Consider the following 27,907-nt stretch of genomic DNA (forward strand, 5'->3'; position numbering starts at 1 on the left):
GGGGGTCTCTAGAGCTGAGGGTCTGGGGCACAGCTTAGATTGGGAGGTCTCTAGAGCTGAGGGTCTGGGGCACAGCTTAGATTGGGGGGTCTCTAGAGCTGAGGGTCTGGGGCACAGCTTAGATTGGGGGGTCTCTAGAGCTGAGGGTCTGGGGCACAGCTTAGATTGGGGGGTCTCTAGAGCTGAGGGTCTGGGGCACAGCTTAGATTGGGGGGTCTCTAGAGCTGAGGGTCTGGGGCCCAGCTGACATTGGGGGCTCTGTGGAGGTGAGGGTCTGGGGCACAGCTTAGATTGGGGGGTCTCTAGAGCTGAGGGTCTGGGGCACAGCTTAGATTGGGGGGTCTTTAGAGCTGAGGGTCTGGGGCACAGCTTAGATTGAGGGTCTGGGGCACAGCTTAGATTGGGGGGTCTCTAGAGCTGAGGGTCTGGGGCCCAGCTTAGATTGGGGGGTCTCTAGAGCTGAGGGTCTGGGGCACAGCTTAGATTGCAGGGTCTCTAGAGCTGAGGGTCTGGGGCACAGCTTAGATTGGGGGGTGTCTAGAGCTGAGGGTCTGGGGCACAGCTGACATTGGGGGCTCTGTGGAGGTGAGGGTCTGGGGCACAGCTTAGATTGGGGGGTCTCTAGAGCTGAGGGTCTGGGGCACAGCTTAGATTGGGGGGTCTCTAGAGCTGAGGGTCTGGGGCACAGCTTAGATTGGGGGGTCTCTAGAGCTGAGGGTCTGGGGCACAGCTTAGATTGGGGGGTCTCTAGAGCTGAGGGTCTGGGGCACAGCTTAGATTGGGGGGTCTCTAGAGCTGAGGGTCTGGGGCACAGCTTAGATTGGGGGGTCTCTAGAGCTGAGGGTCTGGGGCACAGCTTAGATTGGGGGGTCTCTAGAGCTGAGGGTCTGGGGCACAGCTTAGATTGGGGGGTCTCTAGAGCTGAGGGTCTGGGGCACAGCTTAGATTGGGGAGTCTTTAGAGCTGAGGGTCTGGGGCACAGCTTAGATTGGGGGGGTCTCTAGAGCTGAGGGTCTGGGGCACAGCTTAGATTGGGGGGTCTCTAGAGCTGAGGCTCTGGGGCACAGCTTAGATTGGGGGGTCTCTAGAGCTGAGGGTTTGGGGCACAGCTTAGATTCGGGGGTGTCTAGAGCTGAGGGTCTGGGGCACAGCTGACATTGGGGGCTCTGTGGAGGTGAGGGTCTGGGGCACAGCTTAGATTGGGGGGTCTCTAGAGCTGAGGGTCTGGGGCACAGCTTAGATTGGGGGTCTCTAGAGCTTTGGGTCTGGGGCACAGCTTAGATTGAGGGGTCTCTAGAGCTGAGCGTCTGGGGCACAGCTTAGATTGAAGGGTCTCTAGAGCTGAGGGTCTGGGGCACAGCTTAGATTGGGAGGTCTCTAGAGCTGAGGGTCTCGGGCACAGCTTAGATTGGGGGTTCTTTAGAGCTGAGGGTCCTGGGCACAGCTTAGATTGGGGGGTCTCTAGAGCTGAGGGTCTGGGGCACAGCTTAGATTGGGGGGTCTCTAGAGCTGAGGGTCTGGGGCACAGCTTAGATTGGTGGGTCTTTAGAGCTGAGGGTCTGGGGCACAGCTTAGATTGGGGGGTCTCTAGAGCTGAGGGTCTGGGGCACAGCTTAGATTGGGGGGTCTCTAGAGCTGAGGGTCTGGGGCACAGCTTAGATTGGGGGGTCTCTAGAGCTGAGGGTCTGGGGCACAGCTTAGATTGGGGGGTCTCTAGAGCTGAGGGTCTGGGGCACAGCTTAGATTGGGGGGTCTCTAGAGCTGAGGGTCTGGGTCACAGCTTAGATTGGGGGGTCTCTAGAGCTGAGGGTCTGGGGCACAGCTTAGATTGGGGGGGTCTCTAGAGCTGAGGGTCTGGGGCACAGCTTAGATTGGGGGGGTCTCTAGAGCTGAGGGTCTGGGGCACAGCTTAGATTGGGGGGTCTCTAGAGCTGAGGGTCTGGGGCACATCTTAAATTGGGGGGTCTCTAGAGCTGAGGGTCTGGGGCACAGCTTAGATTGGGGGGTCTCTAGAGCTGAGGGTCTGGGGCACAGCTTAGATTGGGGGGTCTCTAGAGCTGAGGGTCTGGGGCACAGCTTAGATGGGGGGGTCTCTAGAGCTGAGGGTCTGGGGCACAGCTTAGATTGGGGGGTCTCTAGAGCTGAGGGTCTGGGGCACAGCTTAGATTGGGGGGTCTCTAGAGCTGAGGGTCTGGGGCACAGCTTAGATTGGGGGGTCTCTAGAGCTGAGGGTCTGGGGCACAGCTTAGATTGGGGGGTCTCTAGAGCTGAGGGTCTGGGGCACAGCTTAGATTGGGGGGTCTCTAGAGCTGAGGGTCTGGGGTACAGCTTAGATTGGGGGGTCTCTAGAGCTGAGTGTCTGGGGCACAGCTTAGATTGGGGGTCTCTAGAGTTGACGGTCTGGGGCACAGCTTAGATTGGGGGGTCTCTAGAGCTTAGGGTCTGGGGCACAGCTTAGATTGGGGGGTCTCTAGAGCTGAGGGTCTGGGGCACAGCTTAGAATGGGGGGTCTCTAGAGCTGAGGGTCTGGGGCTCAGCTTAGATTGGGGGGTCTCTAGAGCTGAGGGTCTGGGGCACAGCTTAGATTGGGGGGTCTCTAGAGCTGAGGGTCTGGGGCACAGCTTCGATTGAGGGGTCTCTAGAGCTGAGGGTCTGGGGCACAGCTTAGATTGGGGGGTCTCTAGAGCTGAGGGTCTGGGGCACAGCTGACATTGGGGGCTCTGTGGAGGTGAGGGTCTGGGGCACAGCTTAGATTGGGGGGTCTCTAGAGCTGAGGGTCTGGGGAACAGCTTAGATTGGGGTTCTTTAGAGCTGAGGGTCTGGGGCACAGCTTAGATTGGGCGGTCTCTAGAGCTGAGGGTCTGGGGCTCAGCTTAGATTGGGGGGTCTCTAGAGCTGGGGGTCTGGGGCACAGCTTAGATTGGGGGGTCTTTAGAGCTGAGGGTCTGGGGCACAGCTTAGATTGGGGGGTCTTTAGAGCTGAGGGTCTGGGGCACAGCTTAGATTGGGGGGTCTCTAGAGCTGAGGGTCTAGGGCACAGCTTAGATTGGGGGGTCTCTAGAGCTGAGGGTCTGGGGCACAGCTTAGATTGGGGGGTCTCTAGAGCTGAGGGTCTGGGGCACAGCTGACATTGGGGGCTCTGTGGAGGTGAGGGTCTGGGGCACAGCTTAAATTGGGAGGTGTCTAGAGCTGAGGGTCTGGTGCACAGCTGACAATGGGGGCTCTGTGGAGGTGAGGGTCTGGGGCACAGCTGACATTGGGGGCTCTGTGGAGGTGAGGGTCTGGGGCACAGCTTAGATTGGGGGGTCTCTAGAGCTGAGGGTCTGGGGCACAGCTTAGATTGGGGTGTCTCTAGAGCTGAGGGTCTGGGGCTCAGCTTAGATTGGGGGGTCTCTAGAGCTGAGGGTCTGGGGCACAGCTTAGATTGGGGGGTCTCTAGAGCTGAGGGTCTGGGGCACAGCTTAGATTGGGGGGTGTTTAGAGCTGAGGGTGTGGGGCTCAGCTTAGATTGGGGGGTCTCTAGAGCTGAGGGTTTGGGGCACAGCTTAGATTGGGGGGTGTCTAGAGATGAGGGTCTGGGGCACAGCTTAGATTGGGGGGTGTCTAGAGCTGAGTGTCTGGGGCACAGCTGACATTGGGGGCTCTGTGGAGGTGAGGGTCTGGGGCACAGCTTAGATTGGGGGGTCTCTAGAGCTGAGGGTCTGGGGCACAGCTTATAGTGGGGGGTCTCTAGAGCTGAGGGTCTGGGGCACAGCTTAGATTGGGGGGTCTCTAGAGCTGAGGGTCTGGGGCACAACTTAGATTGGGGGTCTCTAGAGTTGACGGTCTGGGGCACAGCTTAGATTGGGGGGTCTCTAGAGCTTAGGGTCTGGGGCACAGCTTAGATTGGGGGGTCTCTAGAGCTGAGGGTCTGGGGCACAGCTTAGAATGGGGGGTCTCTAGAGCTGAGGGTCTGGGGCTCAGCTTAGATTGGGGGGTCTCTAGAGCTGAGGGTCTGGGGCACAGCTTAGATTGGGGGGTCTCTAGAGCTGAGGGTCTGGGGCACAGCTTCGATTGAGGGGTCTCTAGAGCTGAGGGTCTGGGGCACAGCTTAGATTGGGGGGTCTCTAGAGCTGAGGGTCTGGGGCACAGCTGACATTGGGGGCTCTGTGGAGGTGAGGGTCTGGGGCACAGCTTAGATTGGGGGGTCTCTAGAGCTGAGGGTCTGGGGCACAGCTTAGATTGGGGGGTCTTTAGAGCTGAGGGTCTGGGGCACAGCTTAGATTGAGGGTCTGGGGCACAGCTTAGATTGGGCGGTCTCTAGAGCTGAGGGTCTGGGGCACAGCTTAGATTGGGGGGTGTCTAGAGCTGAGGGTCTGGGGCACAGCTGACATTGGGGGCTCTGTGGAGGTGAGGGTCTGGGGCACAGCTTAGATTGGGGGGTCTCTAGAGCTGAGGGTCTGGGGCACAGCTTAGATTGGGGGGTCTTTAGAGCTGAGGGTCTGGGGCTCAGCTTAGATTGGGGGGTCTCTAGAGCTGGTGGTCTGGGGCACAGCTTAGATTGGGGGGTCTTTAGAGCTGAGGGTCTGGGGAACAGCTTAGATTGGGGGGTCTTTAGAGCTGAGGGTCTGGGGCACAGCTTAGATTGGGGGGTCTCTAGAGCTGAGGGTCTGGGGCACAGCTTAGATTGGGGGGTCTCTAGAGCCGAGGATCTGGGGCACAGATTAGATTGGGGGGTCTCTAGAGCTGAGGGTCTGGGGCACAGCTTAGATTCGGGGGTCTCTAGAGCTGAGGGTCTGGGGCACAGCTTAGATTGGGGGGTCTCTAGAGCTGAGGGTCTGGGGCACAGCTTAGATTGGTGGGTCTCTAGAGCTGAGGGTCTGGGGCACAGATTAGATTGGGGGGGTGTCTAGAGCTGAGGGTCTGGGGCACAGCTGACATTGGGGGCTCTGTGGAGGTGAGGGTCTGGGGTACAGCTTAGATTGGGGGGTCTCTAGAGCTGAGGGTCTGGGGCACAGCTTAGATTGGGGGGTGTCTAGAGCTGAGGGTCTGGTGCACAGCTGACAATGGGGGCTCTGTGGAGGTGAGGGTCTGGGGCACAGCTTAGATTGGGGGGTCTCTAGAGCTGAGGGTCTGGGGCTCAGCTTAGATTGGGGGGTCTCTAGAGCTGAGGGTCTGGGGCACAGCTTAGATTGGGGGGTGTCTAGAGCTGAGTGTCTGGGGCACAGCTGACATTGGGGGCTCTGTGGAGGTGAGGGTCTGGGGCACAGCTTAGATTGGGGGGTCTCTAGAGCTGAGGGTCTGGGGCACAGCTTAGATTGGGGGGTCTTTAGAGCTGAGGGTCTGGGGCACAGCTTAGATTGAGGTTCTGGGGCACAGCTTAGATTGGGGGGTCTCTAGAGCTGAGGGTCTGGGGCACAGCTTAGATTGGGGGGTCTCTAGAGCTGAGGGTCTGGGGCACAGCTTAGATTGGGAGGTCTCTAGAGCTGAGGGTCTGGGGCACAGCTTAGATTGGGGGGTCTCTAGAGCTGAGGGTCTGGGGCACAGCTTAGATTGGGGGGTCTCTAGAGCTGAGGGTCTGGGGCACAGCTTAGATTGGGGGGTCTCTAGAGCTGAGGGTCTGGGGCACAGCTTAGATTGGGGGGTCTCTAGAGCTGAGGGTCTGGGGCCCAGCTGACATTGGGGGCTCTGTGGAGGTGAGGGTCTGGGGCACAGCTTAGATTGGGGGGTCTCTAGAGCTGAGGGTCTGGGGCACAGCTAAGATTGGGGGGTCTTTAGAGCTGAGGGTCTGGGGCACAGCTTAGATTGAGGTTCTGGGGCACAGCTTAGATTGGGGGGTCTCTAGAGCTGAGGGTCTGGGGCACAGCTTAGATTGGGGGGTCTCTAGAGCTGAGGGTCTGGGGCACAGCTTATATTGGGAGGTCTCTAGAGCTGAGGGTCTGGGGCACAGCTTAGATTGGGGGGTGTCTAGAGATGAGGGTCTGGGGCACAGCTTAGATTGGGGGGTGTCTAGAGCTGAGTGTCTGGGGCACAGCTGACATTGGGAGCTCTGTGGAGGTGAGGGTCTGGGGCACAGCTTAAATTGGGAGGTGTCTAGAGCTGAGGGTCTGGGGCACAGCTTAGATTGGGGTGTCTCTAGAGCTGAGGGTCTGGGGCACAGCTTAGATTGGGGGGTGTTTAGAGCTGAGGGTGTGGGGCTCAGCTTAGATTGGGGGGTCTCTAGAGCTGAGGGTTTGGGGCACTGCTTAGATTGGGGGGTGTCTAGAGATGAGGGTCTGGGGCACAGCTTAGATTGGGGGGTGTCTAGAGCTGAGTGTCTGGGGCACAGCTGACATTGGGGGCTCTGTGGAGGTGAGGGTCTGGGGCACAGCTTAGATTGGGGGGTCTCTAGAGCTGAGGGTCTGGGGCACAGCTTATAGTGGGGGGTCTCTAGAGCTGAGGGTCTGGGGCACAGCTTAGATTGGGGGGTCTCTAGAGCTGAGGGTCTGGGGCACAACTTAGATTGGGGGTCTCTAGAGTTGACGGTCTGGGGCACAGCTTAGATTGGGGGGTCTCTAGAGCTTAGGGTCTGGGGCACAGCTTAGATTGGGGGGTCTCTAGAGCTGAGGGTCTGGGGCACAGCTTATAATAAGGGGTCTCTAGAGCTAAGGGTCTGGGGCACAGCTTAGATTGGGGGGTCTCTAGAGCTGAGGGTCTGGGGCACAGCTTAGATTGGGGGGTCTCTAGAGCTGAGGGTCTGGGGCACAGCTTAGATTGGGGGGTCTCTAGAGCTGAGGGTCTGGGGCACAGCTTAGATTGGGGGGTCTCTAGAGCTGAGGGTCTGGGGCACAGCTTAGATTGGGGGGTCTCTAGAGCTGAGGGTCTGGGGCACAGCTGACATTGGGGGCTCTGTGGAGGTGAGGGTCTGGGGCACATCTTAGATTGGGGGGTCTATAGAGCTGAGGGTCTGGGGCACAGCTTAGATTGGGGGGTCTCTAGAGCTGAGGGTCTGGGGCACAGCTTAGATTGGGGGGTCTCTAGAGCTGAGGGTCTGGGGCACAGCTTAGATTGGGAGGTCTCTAGAGCGGAGGGTCTGGGGCACAGCTTAGATTGGGGGGTCTCTAGAGCTGAGGGTCTGGGGCACAGCTTAGATTGGGGGGTCTCTAGAGCTGAGGGTCTGGGGCACAGCTTAGATTGGGGGGTCTCTAGAGCTGAGGGTCTGGGGCACAGCTTAGATTGGGGGGTCTCTAGAGCTGAGGGTCTGGGGCACAGCTTAGATTGGGGGGTCTCTAGAGCTGAGGGTCTGGGGCACAGCTTAGATTGGGGGGTCTCTAGAGCTGAGTGTCTGGGGCACATCTTAGATTGGGGGGTCTCTAGAGCTGAGGGTCTGGGGTACAGCTTAGATTGGGGGGTCTCTAGAGCTGAGGGTCTGGGGCACAGCTTAGATTGGGGGTCTCTAGAGTTGACGGTCTGGGGCACAGCTTAGATTGGGGGGTCTCTAGAGCTGAGGGTCTGGGGCACAGCTGACATTTGGGGCTCTGTGGAGGTGAGGGTCTGGGGCACAGCTTAGATTGGGGGGTCTCTAGAGCTGAGGGTCTAGGGCACAGCTTAGATTGGGAGGTCTTTAGAGCTGAGGGTCTGGGGCACAGCTTAGATTCAGGGTCTGGGGCACAGCTTAGATTGGGGGGTCTCTAGAGCTGAGGGTCTGGGGCTCAGCTTAGATTGGGGGGTCTCTAGAGCTGAGGGTCTGGGGCACAGCTTAGATTGGGGGGTCTCTAGAGCTGAGGATCTGGGGCACAGCTTAGATTGGGGGGTCTCTAGAGCTGAGGGTCTGGGGCACAGCTTAGATTGGGGGGTCTCTAGAGCTGAGGATCTGGGGCACAGCTTAGATAGGTGGGTCTCTAGAGCTGAGGGTCTGGGGCACAGCTTAGATTGGTGGGTCTCTAGAGCTGAGGGTCTGGGGCACAGCTTAGATTGGGGGGGTGTCTAGAGCTGAGGGTCTGGGGCACAGCTGACATTGGGGGCTCTGTGGAGGTGAGGGTCTGGGGTACAGCTTAGATTGGGGGGTCTCTAGAGCTGAGGGTCTGGGGCACAGCTTAGATTGGGGGGTGTCTAGAGCTGAGTGTCTGGGGCACAGCTTAGATTGGGGGGTCTCTAGAGCTGGTGGTCTGGGGCACAGCTTAGATTGGGGGGTCTCTAGAGCTGAGGGTCTGGGGCACAGCTGACATTGGGGGCTCTGTGGAGGTGAGGGTCTGGGGCACAGCTTAGATTGGGGGGTCTCTAGAGCTGAGGGTCTGGGGCACAGCTTAGATTGGGGTGTCTTTAGAGCTGAGGGTGTGGGGCTCAGCTTAGATTGGGGGGTCTCTAGAGCTGAGGGTTTGGGGCACAGCTTAGATTGGGGGGTGTCTAGAGATGAGGGTCTGGGGCACAGCTTAGATTGGGGGGTGTCTAGAGCTGAGTGTCTGGGGCACAGCTTAGATTGGGGGGTCTCTAGAGCTGAGGGTCTGGGGCACAGCTTAGATTGGGGGGTCTTTAGAGCTGAGGGTCTGGGGCACAGCTTAGATTGAGGGTCTGGGGCACAGCTTAGATTGGGGGGTCTCTAGAGCTGAGGGTCTGGGGCACAGCTTAGATTGGGGGGTCTCTAGAGCTGAGGGTCTGGGGCACAGCTTAGATTGGGGGGTCTCTAGAGCTGAGGGTCTGGGGCACAGCTTAGATTGGGGGGTCTCTAGAGCTGAGGGTCTGGGGCACAGCTTAGATTGGGGGGTCTCTAGAGCTGAGGGTCTGGGGCACAGCTTAGATTGGGGGGTCTCTAGAGCTGAGGGTCTGGGGCCCAGCTTAGATTGGGGAGTCTCTAGAGCTGAGGGTCTGGGGCACAGCTTAGATTGCGGGGTCTCTAGAGCTGAGGGTCTGAGGCACAGCTTAGATTGGGGGGTGTCTAGAGCTGAGGGTCTGGGGCACAGCTGACATTGGGGGCTCTGTGGAGGTGAGGGTCTGGGGCACAGCTTAGATTGGGGGGTCTCTAGAGCTGAGGGTCTGGGGCACAGCTTAGATTGGGGGTTCTCTAGAGCTGAGGGTCTGGGGCACAGCTTAGATTGGGGGGTCTCTAGAGCTGAGGGTCTGGGGCACAGCTTAGATTGGGGGGTCTCTAGAGCTGAGTGTCTGGGGCTCAGCTTAGATTGGGGGGTCTTTAGAGCTGAGGGTCTGGGGCACAGCTTAGATTGGGGGGTCTCTAGAGCTGAGGGTCTGGGGCACAGCTTAGATTGGGGGTCTCTAGAGCTGAGGGTCTGGGGCACAGCTTAGATTGGGGGGTCTCTAGAGCTGAGGGTCTGGGGCACAGCTTAGATTGGGGGGTCTCTAGAGCTGAGGGTCTGGGGCACAGCTTAGATTGGGGGGTCTTTAGAGCTGAGGGTCTGGGGCACAGCTTAGATTGGGGGTCTCTAGAGCTGAGGGTCTGGGGCACAGCTTAGATTGGGGGGTCTCTAGAGCTGAGGGTCTGGGGCACAGCTTAGATTGGGGGGTCTCTAGAGCTGAGGGTCTGGGGCACAGCTTAGATTGGGGGGTCTCTAGAGCTGAGGGTCTGGGGCACAGCTTAGATTGGGGGGTCTCTAGAGCTGAGGGTCTGGGGCACAGCTTAGATTGGGGGGTCTCTAGAGCTGAGGGTCTGGGGCACAGCTTAGAGTGGGGGGTCTCTAGAGCTGAGGGTCTGGGGCACAGCTTAGATTGGGGGGTCTCTAGAGCTGAGGGTCTGGGGCACAGCTTAGATTGGGGGGTCTCTAGAGCTGAGGGTCTGGGGCACAGCTTAGATTGGGGGGTCATTTTTCAGGAGTTGCTCTCTATAGATGTCCTCTTGCTGTCTTCTCTTCCAGAGCAGAGAACATGGAGGTGTCCGGCCACTCGATTCTCACCCATGTCCTGGTCGCCCTCTTCGGGATGGGTTCCTGGGTGTCTGTAAACTCCTTGTGGGTGGAACTTCCTGTTGTTGTGAAAAATCTTCCAGAAGGTGAGCACAGGGATCTGCGAGCCCCTCCCCCGCGGTGTCCTCCATTGTCCCTGTATGGACCGTCGTGTGGGGGGTGCTGGCTGAGGGCTGGTTTGGAAATCGACCCCCAGGTGATGTCATTCTGCAGATTTCCGGGGGTAAGGACCACGATGTCCCTTCATCTGACACAGCGTGTTGGCCTAGCAGACAGCCCCCAATATCTCAGCTTCCTGCTTGTTGTCAGTGTTATGTTGGGGTGGGGAATATTGGGGGTCTCTGCAGCCGCAGCAAATACCGAACTATAACAGCAGTTCACATCCTGGTCTGGAGCTGCTGTTCTGCCCGGGGCCTCTAGATGGCGACTCAGGATGAGCCGCCTACATCAGTATTACAGTCACGTTACCCTGTGGATAGGAGATAACTATTAGACTGGTGGGGGTCCTACTTCTGAGACCCCCACAGATCACAAGAACGGGGCCCCTGAAATGGACGGAGCGGCAGGTCAGGCATGTGCGTGGTCGCTCCATTTATTTCTATGGGAGTTCAGGAGACAGCAGCGTACAGCGCTCAACTGCGGTCACACGTCTCCATCATGTCTTGTACTCCAGTCACCTGCAGAGCTGCAGTCACACGTCTCCATCATGTCTTGTACTCCAGTCACCTGCAGAGCTGCAGTCACACGTCTCCATCATGTCTTATACTCCAATCACCTCCAGTCACACGTCTCCATCATGTCCTAGTCTCCAGTCACTTCCAGATCTGCAGTCACACGTCTCCATCTACATCATCTCTTATACTCCAGTCACTTCCAGATCTGCGGTCACACATCTCCATCTACATCATATCTTATACTCCAGTTATTTCCAGAGCTGCAGTCACACGTCTCCATCATGTCTTATACTCCAATCACCTCCAGATCTGCAGTCACACTTCTCCATCTACATCATGTCTTATTCTCCAATCACCTCTAGAGCTGCATTCACACGTCTCCATCATGTCCTAGTCTCCAGTCACTTCCAGATCTGCGGTCACACGTCTCCATCTCTATCATCTCTTATACTCCAGTCGCCTCCAGAGCTGCAGTCACACATCTCCATCATGTCTTATACTCCAGTCACCTCTAGAGCTGCGGACACACGTCTCCATCATGTCTTATACTCCAGTCACCTCCATAGCTGCAGTCACACGTCTCCATCATGCCTCATACTCCTATCACCTTTGGAGCTGCAGTCACACTTCTCCATCTAAATCATGTCTTATACTCCAGTCACCTCCAGAGCTGCACTCACACGTCTCAATCATGCCTCATACTTCAGTCACCTCCAGAGCTGCAGTCACACTTCTCCATCATGTCTTATACCCCAATCACTTCCAGAGCTGCAGTCACACTTCTCCATCTCCATCATGTCTTATACTCCAGTCACCTCCAGAGCTGCGCTCCCAGTTGTCAGGGTGCTGCTCTCAGTACGGCCACGGTGTACTCTCTGAGGGCCTGACATTAAGGCTCCATTCACACGTCCGTGGTGTGTTGCGGACCCGCAAATTGCAGATCCGCAACACACCCGCCCGGCAGCTGCGGACAAGAATAGGACATGTTCTATCTTTTGTGGAGCTGCGGACCCGAAGAGAGGCGACTGTCCGCATCCATTCCGTCCCCACAGAAAATGAATGGGTCCGCACCCGTTCCGCGGACCCATTTGCGGACGTGTGAATTGGAGCCTAAGGACCGCTGTGGCCCCTTTTCTGCAGGGTTACTCTCTCTGTCTTGTCTCCCGCAGGCTGGAACCTCCCGGCGTACCTCACCGTGCTCATCGCCTTCGGGAACATCGGGCCCCTGGCCGTCACCCTGGCGCACCGCTTCTGTCCTCCTGGTGGTCTGTCGGAGCCGTGGCTGATCCGCTCGGTCTACCTCCTGAGCCTGCTGTCTGCAGCCTTCCTGGCGCTCTTCTGGGAGCGGCAGGTGGTTGTGGCGGGCGAGCTGCACTCGGTGCCGTACCTGCTGCTGGCGTACCTCCTGGCGCTCGGCTGCTGCACCTCCAATGTCACCTTCCTGCCCTTCATGTACAGCTTCCCGGGGCAGTACGTGCGCAGCTTCTTCATCGGCCAGGGCCTCAGCGCCCTCTTCCCCTGCGTGATGGCGCTGGGCCAGGGCGTGGGGCGGCTGGAGTGCAGGAACAACACCTTTGGGAACGGCACGGCCCCCCACTACATGCAGGAGAACTTCAGCGCCTCCTCCTACTTCTGGGGTCTCTTCGCCCTCCTCGTGGTCTCTGCACTCTCATTCTCCATCCTCATATTCTGGAGACGACGAGTCAAGAAGGAGCCGGAGCAGGAACTCGGGGGCTCCAGTGTTCCTCAGGATGGTAATGGCTCCGAGGACTCGTACCCCCTGAGGTCACCAGAGCAGGAGAAGCCACAAGACACCACCATGGTTGTGGGGCCAACGTTCTGGACCTCCAGGAACATCTACCTGCTGCTCCTGCTGGGACTGTCCAATGCTCTGACTAATGGCGTCCTCCCCTCCGTACAGACGTACAGCTGCCTGCCCTACGGGGCGGACGCCTACCACCTGTCCGTGGTCCTCAGCAACATCGCCAACCCGGTCGCCTGCTTCATCGCCATGGCTGCTCTATGCAGGTGAGACCAGGAGAGGGGTGTAATGTGTGTGATGTCATCAGCAGGGGGCGGGGCTGTGACTACCTCTCAGACAGTATACACAGGCAGGTTGTCAGCAGTAATAGATGTTCCTGTAGTATAAGGTGTGTGATCTCATGTCTGATCACATGTCATTATATCAGTGATGTCATCAGCAGGGGGCGGGGCTGTGACTACCTCTCAGACATGATATACAGGCAGGTTGTCAGCAGTAATAGATGTTCCTGTAGTATAAGGTGTGGATCTCATGTCTGATCACATGTCATTATATCAGTGATGTCATCAGCAGGGGGCGGGGCTGTGACTACCTCTCAGACATGATATACAGGCAGGTTGTCAGCAGTAATAGATGTTCCTGTAGTATAAGGGGTGTGATCTCATGTCTGATCACATGTCATTATATCAGTGATGTCATCAGCAGGGGGCGGGGCTGTGACTACCTCTCAGACAGGATACACAGGCAGGTTGTCAGCAGTAATAGATGTTCCTGTAGTATAAGGTGTGTGATCTCATGTCTGATCACATGTCATTATATCAGTGATGTCATCAGCAGGGGGCGGGGCTGTGACAACCTCTCACACATAATATACAGGTTGTCAGCAGTAATAGATGTTCCTGTAGTATAAGGAGTGTGATCTCAAGTCTGATCACATGTCATTATATCAGTGATGTCATCAGCAGGGGGCGGGGCTGTGACTACCTCTCAGACAGGATATACAGGCAGGTTGTCAGCAGTAATAGATGTTCCTGTAGTATAAGGTGTGTGATCTCATGTCTGATCACATGTCATTATATCAGTGATGTCATCAGCAGGGGGCGGGGCTGTGACTACCTCTCAGACAGGATATACAGGCAGGTTGTCAGCAGTAATAGATGTTCCTGTAGTATAAGGGGTGTGATCTCATGTCTGATCACATGTCATTATATCAGTGATGTCATCAGCAGGGGGCGGGGCTGTGACAACCTCTCAGACAGGATATGCAGGCAGGTTGTCAGCAGTAATAGATGTTCCTGTAGTATAAGGTGTGTGATCTCATGTCTGATCACATGTCATTATATCAGTGATGTCATCAGCAGGGGGCGGGGCTGTGACTACCTCTCAGACAGGATATACAGGCAGGTTGTCAGCAGTAATAGATGTTCCTGTAGTATAAGGTGTGTGATCTCATGTCTGATCACATGTCATTATATCAGTGATGTCATCAGCAGGGGGCGGGGCTGTGACTACCTCTCAGACAGGATATACAGGCAGGTTGTCAGCAGTAATAGATGTTCCTGTAGTATAAGGTGTGTGATCTCATGTCTGATCACATGTCATTATATCAGTGATGTCATCAGCAGGGGGCGGGGCTGTGACTACCTCTCAGACAGGATATACAGGCAGGTTGTCAGCAGTAATAGATGTTCCTGTAGTATAAGGTGTGTGATCTCATGTCTGATCACATGTCATTATATCAGTGATGTCATCAGCAGGGGGCGGGGCTGTGACTACCTCTCAGACAGGATATACAGGCAGGTTGTCAGCAGTAATAGATGTTCCTGTAGTATAAGGTGTGGATCTCATGTCTGATCACATGTCAGTATATCAGTGATGTCATCAGCAGGGGGCGGGGCTGTGACTACCTCTCAGACAGGATATACAGGCAGGTTGTCAGCAGTAATAGATGTTCCTGTAGTATAAGGGGTGTGATCTCATGTCTGATCACATGTCATTATATCAGTGATGTCATCAGCAGGGGGTGGGGCTGTGACTACCTCTCAGACAGGATATACAGGCAGGTTGTCAGCAGTAATAGATGTTCCTGTAGTATAAGGTGTGGATCTCATGTCTGATCACATGTCATTATATCAGTGATGTCATCAGCAGGGGGCGGGGCTGTGACTACCTCTCAGACAGGATATGCAGGCAGGTTGTCAGCAGTAATAGATGTTCCTGTAGTATAAGGTGTGTGATCTCATGTCTGATCACATGTCATTATATCAGTGATGTCATCAGCAGGGGGCGGGGCTGTGACTACCTCTCAGACAGGATATACAGGCAGGTTGTCAGCAGTAATAGATGTTCCTGTAGTATAAGGTGTGTGATCTCATGTCTGATCACATGTCATTATATCAGTGATGTCATCAGCAGGGGGCGGGGCTGTGACTACCTCTCAGACAGGATATACAGGCAGGTTGTCAGCAGTAATAGATGTTCCTGTAGTATAAGGTGTGTGATCTCATGTCTGATCACATGTCATTATATCAGTGATGTCATCAGCAGGGGGCGGGGCTGTGACTACCTCTCAGACAGGATATACAGGCAGGTTGTCAGCAGTAATAGATGTTCCTGTAGTATAAGGTGTGTGATCTCATGTCTGATCACATGTCATTATATCAGTGATGTCATCAGCAGGGGGCGGGGCTGTGACTACCTCTCAGACAGGATATACAGACAGGTTGTCAGCAGTAATAGATGTTCCTGTAGTATAAGGTGTGTGATCTCATGTCTGATCACATGTCATTATATCAGTGATGTCATCAGCAGTGGGCGGGGCTGTGACTACCTCTCAGACAGGATATACAGGCAGGTTGTCAGCAGTAATAGATGTTCCTGTAGTATAAGGTGTGTGATCTCATGTCTGATCACATGTCATTATATCGGTGATGTCATCAGCAGGGGGCGGGGCTGTGACTACCTCTCAGACAGGATATACAGGCAGGTTGTCAGCAGTAATAGATGTTCCTGTAGTATAAGGTGTGTGATCTCATGTCTGATCACATGTCATATCAGTGACGTCATCAGCAGGGGGCGGGGCTGTGACAACCTCTCAGACAGGATATGCAGGCAGGTTGTCAGCAGTAATAGATGTTCCTGTAGTATAAGGTGTGTGATCTCATGTCTGATCACATGTCATTATATCAGTGATGTCATCAGCAGGGGGCGGGGCTGTGACTACCTCTCAGACAGGATATACAGGCAGGTTGTCAGCAGTAATAGATGTTCCTGTAGTATAAGGTGTGTGATCTCATGTCTGATCACATGTCATTATATCAGTGATGTCATCAGCAGGGGGCGGGGCTGTGACTACCTCTCAGACAGGATATACAGGCAGGTTGTCAGCAGTAATAGATGTTCCTGTAGTATAAGGTGTGTGATCTCCTGTCTGATCACATGTCAGTATATCAGTGATGTCATCAGCAGGGGGCGGGGCTGTGACTACCTCTCAGACATGATATACAGGCAGGTTGTCAGCAGTAATAGATGTTCCTGTAGTATAAGGTGTGTGATCTCATGTCTGATCACATGTCATTATATCGGTGATGTCATCAGCAGGGGGCGGGGCTGTGACTACCTCTCAGACAGTATATACAGGCAGGTTGTCAGCAGTAATAGATGTTCCTGTAGTATAAGGTGTGTGATCTCATGTCTGATCACATGTCATTATATCGGTGATGTCATCAGCAGGGGGCGGGGCTGTGACTACCTCTCAGACAGGATATACAGGCAGGTTGTCAGCAGTAATAGATGTTCCTGTAGTATAAGGTGTGTGATCTCATGTCTGATCACATGTCATATCAGTGATGTCATCAGCAGGGGGCGGGGCTGTGACAACCTCTCAGACAGGATATACAGGCAGGTTGTCAGCAGTAATAGATGTTCCTGTAGTATAAGGTGTGTGATCTCATGTCTGATCACATGTCATTATATCAGTGATGTCATCAGCAGGAGGCGGGGCTGTGACTACCTCTCAGACAGGATATACAGGCAGGTTGTCAGCAGTAATAGATGTTCCTGTAGTATAAGGTGTGTGATCTCATGTCTGATCACATGTCATTATATCAGTGATGTCATCAGCAGGGGGCGGGGCTGTGACTACCTCTCAGACAGGATATACAGGCAGGTTGTCAGCAGTAATAGATGTTCCTGTAGTATAAGGTGTGTGATCTCATGTCTGATCACATGTCATTATATCAGTGATGTCATCAGCAGGGGGCGGGGCTGTGACAACCTCTCAGACAGGATATATAGGCAGGTTGTCAGCAGTAATAGATGTTCCTGTAGTATAAGGTGTGTGATCTCATGTCTGATCACATGTCATTATATCAGTGATGTCATCAGCAGGGGGCGGGGCTGTGACTACCTCTCAGACAGGATATACAGGCAGGTTGTCAGCAGTAATAGATGTTCCTGTAGTATAAGGGGTGTGATCTCATGTCTGATCACATGTCATTATATCAGTGATGTCATCAGCAGGGGGCGGGGCTGTGACTACCTCTCAGACAGGATATACAGGCAGGTTGTCAGCAGTAATAGATGCTCCTGTAATATAAGGTGTGGACCTCATGTCTGATCACATGTCATTATATCAGTGATGTCATCAGCAGGAGGCGGGGCTGTGACTACCTCTCAGACAGGATACACAGGCAGGTTGTCAGCAGTAATAGATGTTCCTGTAGTATAAGGTGTGTGATCTCATGTCTGATCACATGTCATTATATCAGTGATGTCATCAGCAGTGGGCGGGGCTGTGACTACCTCTCAGACAGGATATACAGGCAGGTTGTCAGCAGTAATAGATGTTCCTGTAGTATAAGGGGTGTGATCTCATGTCTGATCACATGTCATTATATCAGTGATGTCATCAGCAGGGGGCGGGGCTGTGACTACCTCTCAGACAGGATATACAGGCAGGTTGTCAGCAGTAATAGATGTTCCTGTAGTATAAGGTGTGGATCTCATGTCTGATCACATGTCAGTATATCAGTGATGTCATCAGCAGGGGGCGGGGCTGTGACTACCTCTCAGACAGGATATACAGGCAGGTTGTCAGCAGTAATAGATGTTCCTGTAGTATAAGGTGTGTGATCTCATGTCTGATCACATGTCATTATATCAGTGATGTCATCAGCAGGGGGCGGGGCTGTGACTACCTCTCAGACAGGATATACAGGCAGGTTGTCAGCAGTAATAGATGTTCCTGTAGTATAAGGTGTGGATCTCATGTCTGATCACATGTCATTATATCAGTGATGTCATCAGCAGGGGGCGGGGCTGTGACTACCTCTCAGACATGATATACAGGCAGGTTGTCAGCAGTAATAGATGTTCCTGTAGTATAAGGTGTGGATCTCATGTCTGATCACATGTCATTATATCAGTGATGTCATCAGCAGGGGGCGGGGCTGTGACTACCTCTCAGACAGGATATACAGGCAGGTTGTCAGCAGTAATAGATGTTCCTGTAGTATAAGGTGTGTGATCTCATGTCTGATCACATGTCAGTATATCAGTGATGTCATCAGCAGGGGGCGGGGCTGTGACAACCTCTCAGACAGGATATACAGGCAGGTTGTCAGCAGTAATAGATGTTCCTGTAGTATAAGGTGTGTGATCTCATGTCTGATCACATGTCATTATATCAGTGATGTCATCAGCAGGGGGCGGGGCTGTGACTACCTCTCAGACAGGATATACAGGCAGGTTGTCAGCAGTAATAGATGTTCCTGTAGTATAAGGAGTGTGATCTCATGTCTGATCACATGTCAGTATATCAGTGATGTCATCAGCAGGGGGCGGGGCTGTGACAACCTCTCAGACAGGATATACAGGCAGGTTGTCAGCAGTAATAGATGTTCCTGTAGTATAAGGTGTGTGATCTCATGTCTGATCACATGTCAGTATATCAGTGATGTCATCAGCAGGAGGCGGGGCTGTGACTACCTCTCAGACAGGATATACAGGCAGGTTGTCAGCAGTAATAGATGTTCCTGTAGTATAAGGAGTGTGATCTCATGTCTGATCACATGTCATTATATCAGTGATGTCATCAGCAGGAGGCGGGGCTGTGACTACCTCTCAGACAGGATATACAGGCAGGTTGTCAGCAGTAATAGATGTTCTTGTAGTATAAGGTGTGTGATCTCATGTCTGATCACATGTCATTATATCAGTGATGTCATCAGCAGGAGGCGGGGCTGTGACTACCTCTCAGACAGGATATGCAGGCAGGTTGTCAGCAGTAATAGATGTTCCTGTAATATAAGGTGTGTGATATCATGTCTGATCACATGTCATTATATCAGTGATGTCATCAGCAGGGGGCGGGGCTGTGACTACCTCTCAGACAGGATATACAGGCAGGTTGTCAGCAGTAATAGATGTTCCTGTAGTATAAGGTGTGTGATCTCATGTCTGATCACATGTCATTATATCAGTGATGTCATCAGCAGGGGGCGGGGCTGTGAATACCTCTCAGACAGGATATACAGGCAGGTTGTCAGCAGTAATAGATGTTCCTGTAGTATAAGGAGTGTGATCTCATGTCTGATCACATGTCATTATATCAGTGATGTCATCAGCAGGGGGCGGGGCTGTGACAACCTCTCAGACAGGATATACAGGCAGGTTGTCAGCAGTAATAGATGTTCCTGTAGTATAAGGTGTGTGATCTCATGTCTGATCACATGTCATTATATCAGTGATGTCATCAGCAGGGGGCGGGGCTGTGACTACCTCTCAGACAGGATATACAGGCAGGTTGTCAGCAGTAATAGATGTTCCTGTAGTATAAGGTGTGTGATCTCATGTCTGATCACATGTCATTATATCAGTGATGTCATCAGCAGGGGGCGGGGCGGTGACTACCTCTCAGACATGATATACAGGCAAGTTGTCAGCAGTAATAGATGCTCCTGTAGTATAAGGTGTGGACCTCATGTCTGATCACATGTCATTATATCAGTGATGTCATCAGCAGGAGGCGGGGCTGTGACTACCTCTCAGACAGGATATACAGGCAGGTTGTCAGCAGTAATAGATGTTCCTGTAGTATAAGGTGTGTGATCTCATGTCTGATCACATGTCATTATATCAGTGATGTCATCAGCAGGGGGCGGGGCTGTGACAACCTCTCAGACAGGATATACAGGCAGGTTGTCAGCAGTAATAGATGTTCCTGTAGTATAAGGTGTGTTTTCTCATGTCTGATCACATGTCATTATATCAGTGATGTCATCAGCAGGGGGCGGGGCTGTGACTACCTCTCAGACAGGATATACAGGCAGGTTGTCAGCAGTAATAGATGTTCCTGTAGTATAAGGTGTGTGATCTCATGTCTGATCACATGTCATTATATCAGTGATGTCATCAGCAGTGGGCGGGGCTGTGACTACCTCTCAGACAGGATATACAGGCAGGTTGTCAGCAGTAATAGATGTTCCTGTAGTATAAGGGGTGTGATCTCATGTCTGATCACATGTCATTATATCAGTGATGTCATCAGCAGGGGGCGGGGCTGTGACAACCTCTCAGACAGGATATACAGGCAGGTTGTCAGCAGTAATAGATGTTCCTGTAGTATAAGGTGTGTGATCTCATGTCTGATCACATGTCAGTATATCAGTGATGTCATCAGCAGGGGGCGGGGCTGTGACTACCTCTCAGACAGGATATACAGGCAGGTTGTCAGCAGTAATAGATGTTCCTGTAGTATAAGGTGTGTGATCTCATGTCTGATCACATGTCATTATATCGGTGATGTCATCAGCAGGGGGCGGGGCTGTGACAACCTCTCAGACAGGATATACAGGCAGGTTGTCAGCAGTAATAGATGTTCCTGTAGTATAAGGTGTGTGATCTCATGTCTGATCACATGTCATTATATCAGTGATGTCATCAGCAGGGGGCGGGGCTGTGACTACCTCTCAGACAGGATATACAGGCAGGTTGTCAGCAGTAATAGATGTTCCTGTAGTATAAGGTGTGTGATCTCATGTCTGATCACATGTCATTATATCGGTGATGTCATCAGCAGGGGGCGGGGCTGTGACAACCTCTCAGACAGGATATACAGGCAGGTTGTCAGCAGTAATAGATGTTCCTGTAGTATAAGGTGTGTGATCTCATGTCTGATCACATGTCATTATATCGGTGATGTCATCAGCAGGGGGCGGGGCTGTGACAACCTCTCAGACAGGATATACAGGCAGGTTGTCAGCAGTAATAGATGTTCCTGTAGTATAAGGTGTGTGATCTCATGTCTGATCACATGTCATTATATCAGTGATGTCATCAGCGGGGGGCGGGGCTGTGACTACCTCTCAGACAGGATATACAGGCAGGTTGTCAGCAGTAATAGATGTTCCTGTAGTATAAGGTGTGGATCTCATGTCTGATCACATGTCAGTATATCAGTGATGTCATCAGCAGGGGGCGGGGCTGTGACAACCTCTCAGACAGGATATACAGGCAGGTTGTCAGCAGTAATAGATGTTCCTGTAGTATAAAGTGTGTGATCTCATGTCTGATCACATGTCATTATATCAGTGATGTCATCAGCAGGGGGCGGGGCTGTGACTACCTCTCAGACAGGATATACAGGCAGGTTGTCAGCAGTAATAGATGTTCCTGTAGTATAAGGTGTGTGATCTCATGTCTGATCACATGTCATTATATCAGTGATGTCATCAGCAGGGGGCGGGGCTGTGACTACCTCTCAGACAGGATATACAGGCAGGTTGTCAGCAGTAATAGATGTTCCTGTAGTATAAGGTGTGGATCTCATGTCTGATCACATGTCATTATATCAGTGATGTCATCAGCAGGGGGCGGGGCTGTGACTACCTCTCAGACAGGATATACAGGCAGGTTGTCAGCAGTAATAGATGTTCCTGTAGTATAAGGTGTGTGGTCTCATGTCTGATCACATGTCAGTATATCAGTGATGTCATCAGCGGGGGGCGGGGCTGTGACTACCTCTCAGACAGGATATACAGGCAGGTTGTCAGCAGTAATAGATGTTCCTGTAGTATAAGGTGTGTTTTCTCATGTCTGATCACATGTCATTATATCAGTGATGTCATCAGAAGGGGGCGGGGCTGTGACTACCTCTCAGACAGGATATACAGGCAGGTTGTCAGCAGTAATAGATGTTCCTGTAGTATAAGGTGTGTGATCTCATGTCTGATCACATGTCATTATATCAGTGATGTCATCAGCAGGGGGCGGGGCTGTGACAACCTCTCAGACAGGATATACAGGCAGGTTGTCAGCAGTAATAGATGTTCCTGTAGTATAAGGTGTGTGGTATCATGTCTGATCACATGTCAGTATATCAGTGATGTCATCAGCGGGGGGCGGGGCTGTGACTACCTCTCAGACAGGATATACAGGCAGGTTGTCAGCAGTAATAGATGTTCCTGTAGTATAAGGTGTGTAATCACATGTCTGATCACATGTCATTATATCAGTGATGTCATCAGCAGGGGGCGGGGCTGTGACTACCTCTCAGACAGGATATACAGGCAGGTTGTCAGCAGTAATAGATGTTCCTGTAGTATAAGGTGTGTGATCTCATGTCTGATCACATGTCATTATATCAGTGATGTCATCAGCAGGGGGCGGGGCTGTGACTACCTCTCAGACAGGATATACAGGCAGGTTGTCAGCAGTAATAGATGTTCCTGTAGTATAAGGTGTGTGATCTCATGTCTGATCACATGTCAGTATATCAGTGATGTCATCAGCAGGGGGCGGGGCTGTGACTACCTCTCAGACAGGATATACAGGCAGGTTGTCAGCAGTAATAGATGTTCCTGTAGTATAAGGTGTGTGATCTCATGTCTGATCACATGTCATATCAGTGATGTCATCAGCAGGGGGCGGGGCTGTGACAACCTCTCAGACAGGATATACAGGCAGGTTGTCAGCAGTAATAGATGTTCCTGTAGTATAAGGTGTGTGATCTCATGTCTGATCACATGTGATTATATCAGTGATGTCATCAGCAGGAGGCGGGGCTGTGACTACCTCTCAGACAGGATATACAGGCAGGTTGTCAGCAGTAATAGATGTTCCTGTAGTATAAGGTGTGTGATCTCATGTCTGATCACATGTCATTATATCAGTGATGTCATCAGCAGGGGGCGGGGCTGTGACTACCTCTCAGACAGGATATACAGGCAGGTTGTCAGCAGTAATAGATGTTCCTGTAGTATAAGGTGTGTGATCTCATGTCTGATCACATGTCATTATATCAGTGATGTCATCAGCAGGGGGCGGGGCTGTGACTACCTCTCAGACAGGATATACAGGCAGGTTGTCAGCAGTAATAGATGTTCCTGTAGTATAAGGTGTGTGGATCTCATGTCTGATCACATGTCATTATATCAGTGATGTCATCAGCAGGGGGCGGGGCTGTGACAACCTCTCAGACAGGATATACAGGCAGGTTGTCAGCAGTAATAGATGTTCCTGTAGTATAAGGTGTGTGATCTCATGTCTGATCACATGTCATTATATCAGTGATGTCATCAGCAGGGGGCGGGGCTGTGACAACCTCTCAGACAGGATATACAGGCAGGTTGTCAGCAGTAATAGATGTTCCTGTAGTATAAGGTGTGGATCTCATGTCTGATCACATGTCATTATATCAGTGATGTCATCAGCAGGGGGCGGGGCTGTGACTACCTCTCAGACAGGATATACAGGCAGGTTGTCAGCAGTAATAGATGTTCCTGTAGTATAAGGGGTGTGATCTCATGTCTGATCACATGTCATTATATCAGTGATGTCATCAGCAGGGGGCGGGGCTGTGACTACCTCTCAGACAGGATATACAGGCAGGTTGTCAGCAGTAATAGATGTTCCTGTAGTATAAGGTGTGTGATCTCATGTCTGATCACATGTCATTATATCAGTGATGTCATCAGCAGGGGGCGGGGCTGTGACTACCTCTCAGACAGGATATACAGGCAGGTTGTCAGCAGTAATAGATGTTCCTGTAGTATAAGGTGTGTGATCTCATGTCTGATCACATGTCATTATATCAGTGATGTCATCAGCAGGGGGCGGGGCTGTAACTACCTCTCAGACAGGATATACAGGCAGGTTGTCAGCAGTAATAGATGTTCCTGTAGTATAAGGTGTGTGATCACATGTCTGATCACATGTCATTATATCAGTGATGTCATCAGCAGGGGGCGGGGCTGTGACAACCTCTCAGACAGGATATACAGGCAGGTTGTCAGCAGTAATAGATGTTCCTGTAGTATAAGGTGTGTGATCTCATGTCTGATCACATGTCAGTATATCAGTGATGTCATCAGCAGGGGGCGGGGCTGTGACTACCTCTCAGACAGGATATACAGGCATGTTGTCAGCAGTAATAGATGTTCCTGTAGTATAAGGTGTGGATCTCATGTCTGATCACATGTCATTATATCAGTGATGTCATCAGCAGGGGGCGGGGCTGTGACTACCTCTCAGACAGGATATACAGGCAGGTTGTCAGTAGTAATAGATGATCCTGTAGTATAAGGTGTGTGATCTCATGTCTGATCACATGTCATTATATCAGTGATGTCATCAGCAGGGGGCGGGGCTGTGACTACCTCTCAGACAGGATATACAGGCAGGTTGTCAGCAGTAATAGATGTTCCTGTAGTATAAGGTGTGTGATCACATGTCTGATCACATGTCATTATATCAGTGATGTCATCAGCAGGGGGCGGGGCTGTGACTACCTCTCAGACAGGATATACAGGCAGGTTGTCAGCAGTAATAGATGTTCCTGTAGTATAAGGTGTGTGATCTCATGTCTGATCACATGTCATTATATCAGTGATGTCATCAGCAGGGGGCGGGGCTGTGACTACCTCTCAGACAGGATATACAGGCATGTTGTCAGCAGTAATAGATGTTCCTGTAGTATAAGGTGTGGATCTCATGTCTGATCACATGTCATTATATCAGTGATGTCATCAGCAGGGGGCGGGGCTGTGACTACCTCTCAGACAGGATATACAGGCAGGTTGTCAGCAGTAATAGATGTTCCTGTAGTATAAGGTGTGTGATCTCATGTCTGATCACATGTCATTATATCAGTGATGTCATCAGCAGGGGGCGGGGCTGTGACTACCTCTCAGACAGGATATACAGGCAGGTTGTCAGCAGTAATAGATGTTCCTGTAGTATAAGGTGTGTGATCACATGTCTGATCACATGTCATTATATCAGTGATGTCATCAGCAGGGGGCGGGGCTGTGACTACCTCTCAGACAGGATATACAGGCAGGTTGTCAGCAGTAATAGATGTTCCTGTAGTATAAGGTGTGTGATCTCATGTCTGATCACATGTCATTATATCAGTGATGTCATCAGCAGGGGGCGGGGCTGTGACTACCTCTCAGACAGGATATACAGGCATGTTGTCAGCAGTAATAGATGTTCCTGTAGTATAAGGTGTGGATCTCATGTCTGATCACATGTCATTATATCAGTGATGTAATCAGCAGGGGGCGGGGCTGTGACTACCTCTCAGACAGGATATACAGGCAGGTTGTCAGCAGTAATAGATGTTCCTGTAGTATAAGGTGTGTGATCTCATGTCTGATCACATGTCATTATATCAGTGATGTCATCAGCAGGGGGCGGGGCTGTGACTACCTCTCAGACAGGATATACAGGCAGGTTGTCAGCAGTAATAGATGTTCCTGTAGTATAAGGTGTGTGATCTCATGTCTGATCACATGTCATTATATCAGTGATGTCATCAGCAGGGGGCGGGGCTGTGACTACCTCTCAGACAGGATATACAGGCAGGTTGTCAGCAGTAATAGATGTTCCTGTAGTATAAGGTGTGTGATCTCATGTCTGATCACATGTCATTATATCAGTGATGTCATCAGCAGGGGGCGGGGCTGTGACTACCTCTCAGACAGGATATACAGGCAGGTTGTCAGCAGTAATAGATGTTCCTGTAGTATAAGGTGTGTGATCTCATGTCTGATCACATGTCATTATATCAGTGATGTCATCAGCAGGGGGCGGGGCTGTGACTACCTCTCAGACAGGATATACAGGCAGGTTGTCAGCAGTAATAGATGTTCCTGTAGTATAAGGTGTGTGATCTCATGTCTGATCACATGTCATTATATCAGTGATGTCATCAGCAGGGGGCGGGGCTGTGACTACCTCTCAGACAGGATATACAGGCAGGTTGTCAGCAGTAATAGATGTTCCTGTAGTATAAGGTGTGTGATCTCATGTCTGATCACATGTCATTATATCAGTGATGTCATCAGCAGGGGGCGGGGCTGTGACAACCTCTCAGACAGGATATACAGGCAGGTTGTCAGCAGTAGTAGATGTTCCTGTAGTATAAGGTGTGTGATCTCATGTCTGATCACATGTCATTATATCAGTGATGTCATCAGCAGGGGGCGGGGCTGTGACAACCTCTCAGACAGGATATACAGGCAGGTTGTCAGCAGTAATAGATGTTCCTGTAGTATAAGGGGTGTGATCTCATGTCTGATCACATGTCATTATATCAGTGATGTCATCAGCAGGAGGCGGGGCTGTGACTACCTCTCAGACAGGATATACAGGCAGGTTGTCAGCAGTAATAGATGTTCCTGTAGTATAAGGTGTGTGATCTCATGTCTGATCACATGTCATTATATCAGTGATGTCATCAGCAGGGGGCGGGGCTGTGACTACCTCTCAGACAGGATATACAGGCAGGTTGTCAGCAGTAATAGATGTTCCTGTAGTATAAGGTGTGTGATCTCATGTCTGATCACATGTCATTATATCAGTGATGTCATCAGCAGGTGGCGGGGCTGTGACTACCTCTCAGACAGGATATACAGGCAGGTTGTCAGCAGTAATAGATGTTCCTGTAGTATAAGGTGTGTGATCTCATGTCTGATCACATGTCATTATATCAGTGATGTCATCAGCAGGAGGCGGGGCTGTGACTACCTCTCAGACAGGATATACAGGCAGGTTGTCAGCAGTAATAGATGTTCCTGTAGTATAAGGTGTGTGATCTCATGTCTGATCACATGTCATTATATCAGTGATGTCATCAGCAGGTGGCGGGGCTGTGACTACCTCTCAGACAGGATATACAGGCAGGTTGTCAGCAGTAATAGATGTTCCTGTAGTATAAGGGGTGTGATCTCATGTCTGATCACATGTCATTATATCAGTGATGTCATCAGCAGGGGGCGGGGCTGTGACTACCTCTCAGACAGGATATACAGGCAGGTTGTCAGCAGTAATAGATGTTCCTGTAGTATAAGGTGTGTGATCTCATGTCTGATCACATGTCATTATATCAGTGATGTCATCAGCAGGGGGCGGGGCTGTGACTACCTCTCAGACAGGATATACAGGCAGGTTGTCAGCAGTAATAGATGTTCCTGTAGTATAAGGTGTGGATCTCATGTCTGATCACATGTCATTATATCAGTGATGTCATCAGCAGGGGGCGGGGCTGTGACTACCTCTCAGACAGGATATACAGGCAGGTTGTCAGCAGTAATAGATGTTCCTGTAGTATAAGGTGTGTAATCACATGTCTGATCACATGTCATTATATCAGTGATGTCATCAGCAGGGGGCGGGGCTGTGACTACCTCTCAGACAGGATATACAGGCAGGTTGTCAGCAGTAATAGATGTTCCTGTAGTATAAGGTGTGTGATCACATGTCTGATCACATGTCATTATATCAGTGATGTCATCAGCAGGGGGCGGGGCTGTGACTACCTCTCAGACAGGATATACAGGCAGGTTGTCAGCAGTAATAGATGTTCCTGTAGTATAAGGTGTGTGATCTCATGTCTGATCACATGTCATTATATCAGTGATGTCATCAGCAGGGGGCGGGGCTGTGACTACCTCTCAGACAGGATATACAGGCAGGTTGTCAGCAGTAATAGATGTTCCTGTAGTATAAGGTGTGTGATCTCATGTCTGATCACATGTCATTATATCAGTGATGTCATCAGCAGGGGGCGGGGCTGTGACTACCTCTCAGACAGGATATACAGGCAGGTTGTCAGCAGTAATAGATGTTCCTGTAGTATAAGGTGTGTGATCTCATGTCTGATCACATGTCATTATATCAGTGATGTCATCAGCAGGGGGCGGGGCTGTGACTACCTCTCAGACAGGATATGCAGGCAGGTTGTCAGCAGTAATAGATGTTCCTGTAGTATAAGGTGTGTGATCTCATGTCTGATCACATGTCATTATATCAGTGATGTCATCAGCAGGGGGCGGGGCTGTGACAACCTCTCAGACATGATATACAGGCAGGTTGTCAGCAGTAATAGATGTTCCTGTAGTATAAGGGGTGTGATCTCATGTCTGATCACATGTCATTATATCAGTGATGTCATCAGCAGGAGGCGGGGCTGTGACTACCTCTCAGACAGGATATACAGGCAGGTTGTCAGCAGTAATAGATGTTCCTGTAGTATAAGGTGTGTGATCTCATGTCTGATCACATGTCATTATATCAGTGATGTCATCAGCAGGGGG

At 51.7% G+C, this 27,907-nt stretch overlaps 1 protein-coding gene across 4 annotated transcripts in view; it reads left to right on the plus strand.

Moving 5' to 3' along the window:
• The window catches only part of SLC52A2 (solute carrier family 52 member 2), a 129,440-nt gene that overhangs the window by 80,603 nt on the left and 20,930 nt on the right, over positions 1 to 27,907 (plus strand). For all 4 annotated transcript variants that reach the window (XM_040433728.1, XM_040433727.1, XM_040433725.1 and 1 more), the window contains 2 exons: positions 9,825 to 9,958; positions 11,716 to 12,574. In XM_040433728.1, the coding sequence (XP_040289662.1) occupies positions 9,835 to 9,958; positions 11,716 to 12,574 (983 nt within the window). In that variant the 5' untranslated portion in view covers positions 9,825 to 9,834. The remainder of the gene's footprint in view (positions 1 to 9,824; positions 9,959 to 11,715; positions 12,575 to 27,907) is intronic.

Source organism: Bufo bufo, chromosome 5, assembly GCF_905171765.1.
Source record: "Bufo bufo chromosome 5, aBufBuf1.1, whole genome shotgun sequence".
NCBI classification, from domain to species: domain Eukaryota; kingdom Metazoa; phylum Chordata; class Amphibia; order Anura; family Bufonidae; genus Bufo; species Bufo bufo.